At 35.3% G+C, this 12,567-nt stretch overlaps 1 protein-coding gene across 1 annotated transcript; it reads right to left on the bottom strand.

Annotated features, from left to right (window-relative positions):
- Nucleotides 1-7,151: 7,151 nt before the first annotated feature.
- Nucleotides 7,152-11,446, bottom strand: LOC110886835 (3-oxoacyl-[acyl-carrier-protein] reductase FabG). The gene is made up of 3 exons (XM_022134685.2): nucleotides 11,068-11,446; nucleotides 7,747-7,976; nucleotides 7,152-7,554 (listed from the first exon to the last, which is right to left on the bottom strand). The coding sequence occupies exons 1-3, from the start codon at nucleotides 11,429-11,431 to the stop codon at nucleotides 7,276-7,278; spliced, it is 873 nt and encodes a 290-aa protein (XP_021990377.1). The 5' UTR covers nucleotides 11,432-11,446; the 3' UTR covers nucleotides 7,152-7,275.
- Nucleotides 11,447-12,567: the final 1,121 nt, after the last annotated feature.

The raw sequence follows: 12,567 nt of genomic DNA, 5'->3' as shown, positions 1-12,567 counted from the left end.
AAATTAGTAATACACCCAGCGCTTCGCGGTAGATCTCACATATAAGCTTTTCCAGTTGACCCATTCGTATCTGATTTTATTTGCAGCATCAAGTTAGCTTTAGGAAAGGTAGATAGTGAACATTTTCTACTTCAAACAATACCACTACGGAAGGATAGGTCAGTCAAAGAGGGCGCACTCTTGAAGATCACATGACGTAGTTTTCTTTGTCTGGATATCGCGTGGAAGTACAAAGATTTAATCGTTGGTGGATTAAATGGATCTACCACACATTCAGCTTGTAACATATTTCTCTGGCTCGTAATATAATGTAATTTTTTAGACTATAATTGGTTTGTTTCTCCTTAGATTGCAAAGAAAAACCCAAGGACCACCTAGATCATGCTATAACAATTTCATCATAATATTTCTGGTTACAGTGTAATGTGAGATTAAATATAATATTGTTATAATATTTAATCTTGTAGCCGTTATAATCATTTATATTATATAGATCAAAATATATTAATTAATAATCTATTAATTATTAGTTGGTAATTGTTGATGGACAATATTACCCTTATTAACTAATTAGGTTTCCTCTTGGGTGTATATATAAGGAGATTATTAGAGAGTTTAAGGTTTACACGAGTTAGACAATTACACCATTCACACAACCCTAATAACATCAAATTCGGCTCTCTCTCCCTAATCGAAACTTCCCTAGTTTCGGTTCATCACCATCATAATCTTACACCCTAAGGAGGCACCAGATCATCCTGAGATGTATGTCTAACTTAATGGCTGCATCTCTGACTGGATTCTCTGCTGGCCTGTCTGCTGTAACAGGTATGTTATTCATGTTTTCCATTATGTTTAAAACAGAACTGATCAACATGTGGTATCATAACATATGTTGATAAATCAGTTCTGTTTTCGTATCCATTATTCTGGGACCAAAATCTAGAAAACAGAATTTTGAAAGCCTTATAAAATCATGGCTGTTTCGGTTTTAATTGTGGCGAAATCAATGTTTTAAGGAAGGGGTGCTTAATCATGTCACCCGAAACCATAATGGGTAAATTAATATCCGAAATCTGTTAATAGAAGTCTTAAATTTAAGGTTTTGGATCCCAGAATTATGTTTTAATTTTCTAGGGTTCATCATTTGTTCTAAGGAAAACTCGAAAATTCCTTAAGTTTTGGAATATGATTTGGATTAGTGGATGTTTTTCACTGTTTTGATCTGAATTTTTCTATTAAAATTTTCGAAAACTGTTAATAGATAACCAGTTATAATTTTCGAAATCTTTTGAAAAGTTTAGATCAACAATAAAACAGGAAACACTATCCCACATACCCTAAAATTTCAAGTTTTCAGTTATTATCATAATAACAACTGTTAACAATGGACTCGAGACCATCAGATTACGACTCGAGACCATCAGATCTCGACTCGAGACTACAAGGTCTCGACTCAAAATCATAAGGGTCCTCAAATCTTTATAACTCGAGACAAAGGTTTCGACTCGTGACCATAAAGTTTCAACTCGAGACCACTGAGGTTTCGACTAAGGGTTTTAAATCTTCACAACTCGAGACCATGAGGTTGCGACTCGAGACCATGAGGTTGCGACTCGAGACCATAAGGCTACAACTCGAGACCAAGGTTGCGACTCGAGACCTCATAACTGACTCGAGATCTCATAACTCAGTCGAGACCTGACTCGAAACCTCATTATTTTAGTTCGATCCGCGCGAACAGGTGGTTTGCTATTAAATACTTGGTTTTGTAAACAATTAATTAACTAATCAGAATCAGATAACTTTTACAAAACCAAAATAGCTTAACTTGAATGAGCTTCTGATGTATCATTTCTGGCCAAAGCTGATTTAATACATCTATTTATTGTTCAAGTATTATAAAAGCTATGTTGAGTATGCATTACAAACATGAAATGTCTTAATTTCTGGCCAAAGCTGATTTTAATTCATTTATGTTTAGCATACTTGACAAGTGCATAACTAAAGTGATTGTCTCATTTCTGGCCAAAGCTGATTTGTCACGATTACTTTGCACACATACTTAAATGATTACACTTCTGGCCAAAGCTGATTTGTCTTCGTTTAAGTAGAATTTTAACTAAGTCTATTATTTTGATGTTAGTAATAGACAATATCACAGCTTCATAATTAAAATGGTCATTATTTATGCCTGCCTTAGTATAACATGCCCCTTAGATCACATTAGGACTTCTTTCTTAGTATTATAACTTGCTCATCTTATTTCCACTATCAGCACCCAATTGCGGGATTCCACCTTTGACTGGTGATAACTTTGCTTAATGGAAGAATGCCCTCATGCTTACACTTGGATTGCTAGATTTCGATTATGCTCTTAGAGAGAATAAGCCAGCGGACCTTACTGCTCAAAGTACTGCTGCTGAGCAGATAGTTCATGAAAAATGGACTAGGTGTAATCGCATGTCTCTCATGTTCATGAAGCAGTCTATTCATAATGCAATTAGAGGAGCTATTCCTGATTCTGAGGATGCTAAAACCTACCTGGCTTCTATGGAGGCTCAATTCAAAGGAACATCAAAAGCACAGGCTAGCACTCTTATCCTCAAGCTGGTGACGACTAAGTATGATGGGAGGAGCGGCATTCGCGAATACATCATGATGATGCATGACATGGCCAATAAGCTGAAAGGGCTAGAGATGGAAATCAGTGATGGTTTTCTTGTTCACTTCATCATCACCTCACTTCCTTCGTCCTATGAAGCATTCAAGATCAATTACAACACTCAGAAGGACAAATAGACGATGAGTGAGCTGGTCGCTATGTGCGCACAGGAGGAAGAGCGTATGAAGATGGATCGCACTACTGATGTTGCTAACTTCACCACCTCCAGCTCTAAGAAGAGGAAGAACAATCATCACAGAAAGGATGCTTCCAAAGTCCAAAAGCCAAATCCTAATACAAGTGCACCTTCCAGCTCTAAGAACTCCTTAGGCAAACCCTACTGCAAGTTCTGTAAGAAGACAGGACATAAGCAAAAGGAATGCCCTGATTTCGAGGAGTGGCTGGCTAAGAAAGGTAACGATTTTTTCATGATACTTGAGTCCTTTAATTTAAATGTTCCTGCTAATTCTTGGTGGTTTGATTCTGGTTCTATGGTTCATGTAACCAACTCTACTCAGGGATTCCTTTCAATCCGGAAGCTGGGAAGAAACCAAAGAACACTTAAAGTTGGGGATGATCGAGAATTAGAAGTGAAGGCCATAGGAACATTACAATTATTTTTGAAAACTGGTTTATGTATTAAACTTTATGATACCTTATATGTTCCTGAGGTAACTCGGAACCTTGTATCAGGACCAAAGTTAGACATAGACGGTTTTGTTGTTTCCCATGGTCATTGCAAACTCTCTATTCTCTATGATTCCGTTGTTTATGGTACTGGCATTCTAGATGGTGGTCTCCATAGATTAGAACTAGATGATAATATTTCCAAATCTTTGTTTTCATATAATATTAATGAATCACTCACAAAGATGAAACAGATTCGAGACTTAGAGACTTCATCTATGTTGTGGCATCAACGTTTAGGCCACATCTCAAGAGAACGATTAAATCGTCTCGTAAAGGATGAAGTCTTACCTCCTCTCGATTTCACTGATTTTGGAACATGTGTCAAATGTCTTAAAGGAAAAATGACATTAGCGAATAAGAAAGGTGCCACTAGGAGCTCTAGTATGTTAGAACTCATTCACACTGACATTAGTGGTCCTTACCAAATCGCTGGCATAACAGGACATACTTCATTTATCACTTTCATTGATGATTATTCTCGTTACATGTACTTGTATCTTATTAAGGAAAAATCTGAATCTCTTACAACTTTTAAAGATTATAAAGCTGAAGTTGAAAAGCAATTAGATCGTCAGATTAAAGTTGTGAGATCAGATAGAGGCGGTGAATATTATGGAAGACATACTGATGTGGGTCAAGCTCCTGGTCCATTTTATGAGTTTTGTAAGGGCCAGGGGATTGTGAACCAATACACCATGCCTGGTACACCTCAGCAGAACGGTGTCGCTGAACGAAGAATCGTACCCTTATGAACATGGTGCACAGTATGTTAGCCAACACTAATTTACCATTATTCCTCTGGACTGAAGCGTTAAAAGCAGCTGTTCATATACTCAATAGAGTTCCTTCTAAGTCTGTCCCTAAAACTCCTTATGAACTTTGGGCAGGAAGGAAACCGAGTCTTAAATATATGAAAGTATGGGGCTGCATTGCTGAAGCAAAACTCTATAATCCTTTCCTAAGGAAACTTGACCCTAAAACAGTTACCTGTTTCTTTATCGGGTATGCTGATCATTCGAAGGGTTATCGTTTCTATTGTCCTTCCCATGTCACCCGTATTGTTGAAACCAAGCGTGCTGCATTCCCGGAGGATTTCAAGGTCAGTGGGAGCAGTACCAACCCTTACAAAGAATTGCAAGAAGTACAAGACGAGGGGGGAGAGACTCGTCGCTTACCATTACTCCGTTTACTCCTCTTATACCCAATGCAACAACTGCACCTGAAGCTACTACACAAATTCCATCTCCACAATCAGAACCCATTATACCTCATAACGAAGGCACATCAAACGCTCAAAACCAAGACAATGCTGAACCCGATAATCAACTCAGGAGGTCATCTAGGCAAAGAAGGCCTACTAATTGGGATGATTATGTTACCTACCTGACTGAAATGGATGTAGAAAAGCTCAATGATCTTATCTCTTATAATGAAGCCATTAGCAGTGATCAGTCTTCTGAATGGAACAAAGCAATGATTGATGAGCTTGAGTCCATGAAGAAAAATGACGTTTGGGATTTGGTCGAATTACCCAATGGTGTTAAACCTGTAGGATGTAAATGGGTGTTCAAAACAAAACTGGATCCGAATGGGAACGTTGAACGCTACAAAATGAGATTGGTTGCAAAAGGCTACACTCAGAAAGAGGGAATTGATTATCAAGAGACGTTTTCACCTGTCTCTCGTAAAGATTCATTAAGGATCGTTATGGCCCTAGTAGCTCATTTTGATTTGGAGCTGCATCAGATGGACGTCAAAACTGCTTTCCTTAACGGAGACTTAGACGAAGATGTTTACATGAAACAACCTGAAGGCTTTAAACCTTAAGGTCAGGAGCATCTAGTCTGTAAGTTTAAGAAATCCATTTACGGGTTAAAACAAGCATCACGTCAATAGTACCTCAAGTTTGATGAAGTCATGAAGAGACAAGGTTTTATGAAGAATCAAGTGGATCAATGCACCTACCTCAAGATGAGTGGGAGTAACTTTACTATACTTGTCCTTTATGTAGACGATATTCTATTGGCAAGTAATAGTTTAGACATGTTGCATGAGTCGAAGCGGTTACTCTTGCATAACTTCGACATGAAGGATCTCGGAGATGCTTCTTACGTCATTGGCATCGAAATTCACCGAGATAGACACAAAGGGATCTTAGGATTGTCTCAAAAGACTTACATAGATCGTGTCTTACGCGTTACAACATGCAACACTGCAAACCCTCAGTCGCTCCAGTAGTTAAGGGAGATGTTTTCGGTTCATTCCAGTGTCCGACAACAGAGGTTGAAAAGGAGCAAATGAGCCAGATACCTTACGCGTCAGTAGTCGGGAGCCTGATGTATGCTCAAGTCTGTACTCGCCCAGATATCACTTATATTGCTGGAATGCTAGGCCGTTATCAGACTAATCCTGGCCTAGATCACTGGAAAGCAGCTAAGAAGGTCCTTAGATATCTGCAAGGGACAAAAGACTATAAACTGACTTATAGAAGAAGTGATCACTTAGAAGTGGTAGGTTATTCTGATTCTGACTTTGCCAAATGCAAAGATGACAAGAAATCCACTTCGGGCTACATCTTTATGTTAGCAGGCGGACCTATCTCATGGAAGAGTCATAAACAACAGTTAACCACAACTTCCACAATGATGGCAGAATACATTGCTGTTTACAACGCAACCTGTCATGAAATGTTGCTTAGAAATCTGATCACTGGACTCAAAATCGTTAATTCCATTTCTAGACCATTGAAGCTTTACTGTGATAACTCAGCTGCCGTTAGTTTCTCGAACAGTAACAGTTCGACTGGAGCTGGTTTATATCTCGATACAAAATATTTGTTCGTACGTGAACGAGTTGAGAAAAATAATCTTTGTATTGAGTATATTAGTACTAAAGATATGCTTGCGGATCCGATGACTAAAGGTCTCCCACCTAAAGTTTTCGAAGAACATGTATCGAATATGGGACTTACTAAAGACCTTATTTAATGGCATATTGTACTAGCTTATGTTTTAATTAATGAAATTTCCTCAGTTGTCTCTAACATATGTTCTGCCGGTGTAATGACATATAGACAACTATAAATACAAATTAGACGCTAAAGGGCTTAAGCGTATTTTGATCGTAACTATTAGGTTTTAAATTGAGGCTATAGCATGACTAATGGGGGTCCTGAGTCGAATGATGATTCAACGGATGTATTTCTCTGCTATAGTTCTTGGTTTAAGGCTAAAATGAGTGTTAACTCCTTGCCAGGCTCATCTAATACTCTTGATAAATGATTACTCGGCTAAGTGGGAGAATGTGAGATTAAATATAATATTGTTATAAAATTTTAATCTTGTAGCAATTATAATCATTTATATTATATAGATCAAAATATATTAATAACCTATTAATAATTAGTTGGTAATTGTTGATGGACTATATTACCCTTATTAACTAATTAGGTTTCCTCTTGGGTGTATATATAAGGAGATTATTAGACAACCCTAATAACATCAAATTCGGCTATCTCTCCCTAATCGAAACTTCCCTAGTTTCGGTTCATCACCATCATAATCTTACACCCTAAGGAGGAACCAGATCATCCTGACAAGTATGTCAAACTCAATGGCTGCATCTCTGACTGGATTCTCTGCTGGCCTGTCTGCTGTAACAGTTATGTTATTCATGTTTTTCATTATGTTTAAAACATAAGTGATCAAACATGTAAATGTTTATATTGATCATACAAGCAACTATGTCATATTTATTGTAAATGTTACAACATGATTCCAGTAACAATTTACATATATTAAAAAAAAACCCAGCATGCTTGTCATATTTATTGTAATTTGACAAATAAGTTTGTAAAAGATCTTGTTCAATACATATATTGATACAAGCACGTCGCATGACACTCGTATAACAAGGTTGATTTAAAGTGACGAATATATCGGAACACCTGTTAAGGTATGTCCTGCATCTGCAATGAAAATATTACCTGTCACATAATTAGATGTGTCACAGATTAAGTACCTAACCAGTGACGTCAAAGCTGGATTAGTATTGCCAAAGTCTCGTAGTGGCACCATTTTTGAAATCACTTGTTTCAACCCTTTCTTTCGCATGAGTCCCTCCGTAATCTCAGATTTGTAAAGTGCAGGACAAATGGAATTCATCCTTATTTTATTTTTTCCAAGTTCCATTGCCATCACCTACATCAATTATTGAGCAAGCCACTAAATAAGGTTAAAACCTAGCATTATAGTTGCATGCTCACAACATGCATATCAATAATCAATAATATAAAATATAATAACAATGATTTAAAATTTTGATGTTTAAAGCTTCCTAAGATATCGTCATGATGGTTGTAAAGTTGTAAGTTGTGAGAATGAAGGACGAACTTTTGTCATAGTATTAAGTGCTGATTTTGAAGAAGCATATGCAAGAGCTCCTGGTGTAAATGTACGTTGATGACCGGTAATTGAAGAGATGTTGATTATAGATCCTGCTTGATTAAAAGCACGCATTTGAAGGCCAACATACTTTGACACCAACCATGCCCCTTTTAAATTTGTCCTAAAGGTTTTATCCCAATCTTCTTCTGAAAAATCCAATGAATTTTGTACAGCACCTAAATACACAATGTAATATTAAAGAAGTCGCAAGTTTAAGCCAACACACAAATATAATTAAAAAGAAACCTACTCTTACCCTAAGAATATGTGTTAGAGAAAAAAGTTTTGGCATGTGGCGTCACTTAAACAACACGTAGGCACACTTTTCTGATTACCATTCACACAACCAAATGGGTATAATGGAGGGACTTGATTAGGGGCTTGGTTTTTGAATGTGTAATCATATTTTTTCTAATAAATTCTTTTTATCTTGTTAATCACATACACATATCCTGTTATAAAATCTTGTCTCATACCCGGCCCATTAATCGTCGGGTATTTTGTGGGTATTTACGCGTCAGGTATTTGGCGGATATTTACTCGTCGGGTATCAGGTATACCCGTTGAAATTTTCATGTGTATATATTTTTTACTTTCCTTTATAATTTTATGTTTTAAAAAATCTATATAATATATTAAATTATGATAAATAACTTACATATCATCATCATTATATATTTGATATGTTTAAAAATATAATGTATTATAATATTAATCACAAGTAATAGTTTTGCATTTCATAACATATAAATATGATTAATGTCATCAATATATATATATATTTCAATTCAAAAGTTTATTCTTCAAATAATAAAGCTACAAGAATCAAACATTACTAAACAATAGTTAAAGGAAAATAAATATAAAATTTAAAAGTTTCGGGAATATGTGTCGGGTAAGCGGGTATATAATTTCTGGTAATCGGTCCGGATATCATCTAATCCCATACCCGCTGTGTTAGCGCAGGTGGCACGACCAACGTGGTAGCTCACGCCCTCCAGTGGGGCCCATATAACAAGTAGCCTAAATTCTATCTAACTCACCAATATTACTGAGCTATTTACCAAATGAATATTTGCATCATTTAATGGTTAAAGTTTATTTAGTGATAAGATTTTAATTGTTGAGAAGTTAAATATGTTTAGAGAGGAAAAGTAGAAATACACTTGCATAGTTTGACTTTACAGTAATCTAAATAAAATTAGTTCTGTTTTTAGAATGACTCATGAACCACTAATCATATTTCTAAAATCTATAATTTATTGGGCTGGTGATATGGTATCACTCCTTACAAATGTGAGGTTATGTATTCAACTCATTTAAGATGCAAGGTAAAAACTGAATTAAGGTGTTAGAGTTTTTGTTAAAAAAGAATCCTATTTCTAAATCTACAAATCACGTCATGAAATTTGAATCCTCAACCGCTTAAGAAGAAACACCATAACATACATACCTTAATACCGCTAGTCTCGTATTTTGGTAACAAAACATAGTTTCAACCAAATTTTCTAATTCCCTTGTATCTATAATATACTTTATAAGCAATTTATATAATCTTAAGCACAAGAGTCAGTGCTATTTATAGAATGGTCTCTCCTTTTTTTCACCCATCATACAACCCCTTAACTTTTAAAAATTACACTTTTAACCTCTATACTATTACCTCATTTACATCCCCTCAAAAGTCTATCTACAAAAATGGTCCCTCCTTTTTTCCAACTAGTAGTGGCGGAGTCACACTTTGAACAACGGTGTCGTCCGACACCATTGAATTTTGTGTAGCAAATACAACGTATAATAGGAAAAATTCGAGCGACACCATTGTTTTTTACGAGCGACACCATTGTCTTTTTACAAACGACACCATTGTTTTGTTTTCTTCTAAAAGAATTACATAATAAACAAATTTATATCACTTTTAACTACTATACAACCCTTCAACTTTTGAAAATTGCAGTTTTAACCCCTGACGGCTCACATGTAAATACGTTATGAGTGTACAATATAAATTCGATTAACTTACATATACTTTACATTCGATTACCTTACATTCACTACTAAAAAACTACATATTTTCCTACAAAAGTTTCCCTCAAATTTCCCACAACTCAAATTTTGTTACAAGTTTTCTACAGTTTTCTGACAAAAAAAAAAAAAAAAAAAACCCAAAACTTTTTTACAATTTTCCAACAAAATTTCCACACAACAACCATTTGTAGCAATTTCGTCACAACATTTAAATTTTGTCGTAACCTTTAAATTTTGTTTTTTTTTTTTTGTTTGTAGGAATTTTGTCGTAACTTTTAAATTTTGTTTTTTTTTTGTTTGTAGGATTTTTGTCACAAAACTTAAAAAAAAAACATTTTTTAAGTTGTAGGAAATTTGTCGCAACATTAAAAAATATATTTTTTATTTGTACGAAATTTGTATCAAACTGTTAAGAGAAAGTTTTATAATTTTGTAAGAATTTTGTCGCAAAATAAAAATAATTATTATTAATTATGGATAATTTTTCTCATTAGTGTTATTAATTTTAAAAGTAAAATATCATAAAATAAAATACAAAAATAGGCAAAATTGTGGAAGAATTGTAGGAAAAACATAAAAAACCGGTTTGTAGGTATTTTGTGGCAACGCTTGTTATGATTGATTTTTGTCAAAAATTTGCGAGAAATTTTGTCATAATTTTGTAGATAACCTGAATTTCGACAAGTTTATTTTGCATGAAATTTTTTGTAGCAAATCTGTAGGTAAGACTAATTTGCTACAAATTTGGCTATCACAAACTAGACACTTTTCTAATAGTGATTTTGATCCAATCGCAATGCTATTGAGTTAAATCGAATACGTCAAAACGTGTGCTTTCATATAGTTAACGCATCACATAACACTTGAATTAATCTGTTCGATATTTGGTGTACCCGCGTAGCAACGTGCGCAGGTCTAATACTAGTTATACCATAATTCCAAGATTTTGTTCTTATATATTTTTGAACTACCCTTTTAAAAACATCTGAGCGTCCAATCCATCACAAATTTAACTTTTAATATATGAAACATACATTTGGTTATTATCTTTGCGTTGTTTTAATTGTGTGTAGTTAATTTATAATTTGTAGGTTTGCATACAAGTTGAAACATACATTTGGTTATTATCTTTCAACTAGTTTGCAATATAATTTTAAGAAACCTATATTACGATCTAGTGAAGTGAGTTTCTTATCATACGTCTTTCTTATTCAATAAGGCGTAGATGACTATACATACCTGTTATACCAGCATTGTTGATTAAAGCATCGATACGGCCGAAAGCTTCCCAAGCCTTTTTCACAGATGCCTCAATGGCCGGACCACCTGCAGTAACGTCAAGCTCCACCGGCACCGCCAATACATGGTGTTTCTGGGCTTCTCTTACGTTCACTTGTCCATGATTGTTAATTTCATGGCACAGAGCCTTGAGGCGGTCAGTACGTCGGGCTGCGGCAATGATCCTGCAACCGCATTTGGCTAAGTCTATACAGAATTCCCAACCAAGGCCAGAAGATGCGCCGGTAACCATCACGATCTTTCCTTTGAGGTCTCGCCATGGTTCCTGTTCAAAGGTTGCTACTTGTTGAGAAGAAACTGCCATTGGTGTTACATCTTTGATACTACTTTCTCGAAATATATATAAACTAAGATAGGTTGAAATTTAACAATTAACACCATAGATAACTACTATAGATAGGTTGAAATTTAACAATAAACTTTTTTTTTTGAAATATAAAATTCATTAAAACCAAACCAATCAAGCGCTTGTCTTGAGAGGAGACAAAAGACTATTTTTAACATTTGTGATAACGGGTCTAAATTCTTTTGGAAATTACATCGTAACATAAGGCAAATGCGCAAAAGTTGCGTTGCTATTTTTTTATAATAAAACTGAGTCTTTTAAAAATTACATTTATAAATTTTGGAATCATAATATTACTATGCATGATCACGGCTGGCCCTGGAGGTGGGCGGGGAGGACCACCAGCCAGGGCCCGTGATTTCGTAGGGCACGTAATTTTTTTTAAAAAAATCTGATATTATATATGTTAAAATAATTTAATATGGTATAGCCAAACAAATACTAACGTAACGTAGGCTCACTTACAAAAAAAAAATCATATGGTTTAGATTAGTTAACCCATTGGGATTAGGTTAGTGAGCCCAATACCCAAATGATTTTAATAAAAAACAATTAGTCCATGTTGGGCGGCAACTAGTGCCCTGTGGATATTGAAACGTCGTATAGCAGGAGAGTAGGAGACAGACCTGGTTCGACGAAGAACTCACAGAGTCTGCATGCACAGAAGCCACATAGTCTGTACTCTTTTGTTCTTCGATTTCAGTCTTGCACGCAACCACAGGCCACCACGCATAGAGTCTGTTCGGCGAACTCAGTTTCACGATCATGGATCACGGATCACGTATTCAGGTAAACATCAAATCATCAATCGTCAATCGGCCCTTGTTCAATACTTCAGTTGTTATGTTTTTTTTTTGGTCGAATTCACTCATTCAGACCCTTATTAGTTATTAATTATTATGTTTCTTTTTGTCGAATTTAGGCCCTTGTTTAGGCGATTAGTTATTGTTGAAATCATGTCCCTTTTCTGTTGTGATGAAGACTAAATTGTTAGTAATTTATACAAAAACGATTGTGAAATTCAGGCCCGTATTCTATTTTTTTTTTGGTCGAATTCAGGTATGATTTAAACTGTGAAGAGTTGATTCTCCAAT

The sequence above is a fragment of the Helianthus annuus genome, chromosome 1, assembly GCF_002127325.2.
Source record: "Helianthus annuus cultivar XRQ/B chromosome 1, HanXRQr2.0-SUNRISE, whole genome shotgun sequence".
NCBI lineage: Eukaryota > Viridiplantae > Streptophyta > Magnoliopsida > Asterales > Asteraceae > Helianthus > Helianthus annuus.
The sequence above is the reverse complement of the archived record's forward strand: the minus strand, read 5'-3'. Positions and strand labels throughout refer to the sequence as shown.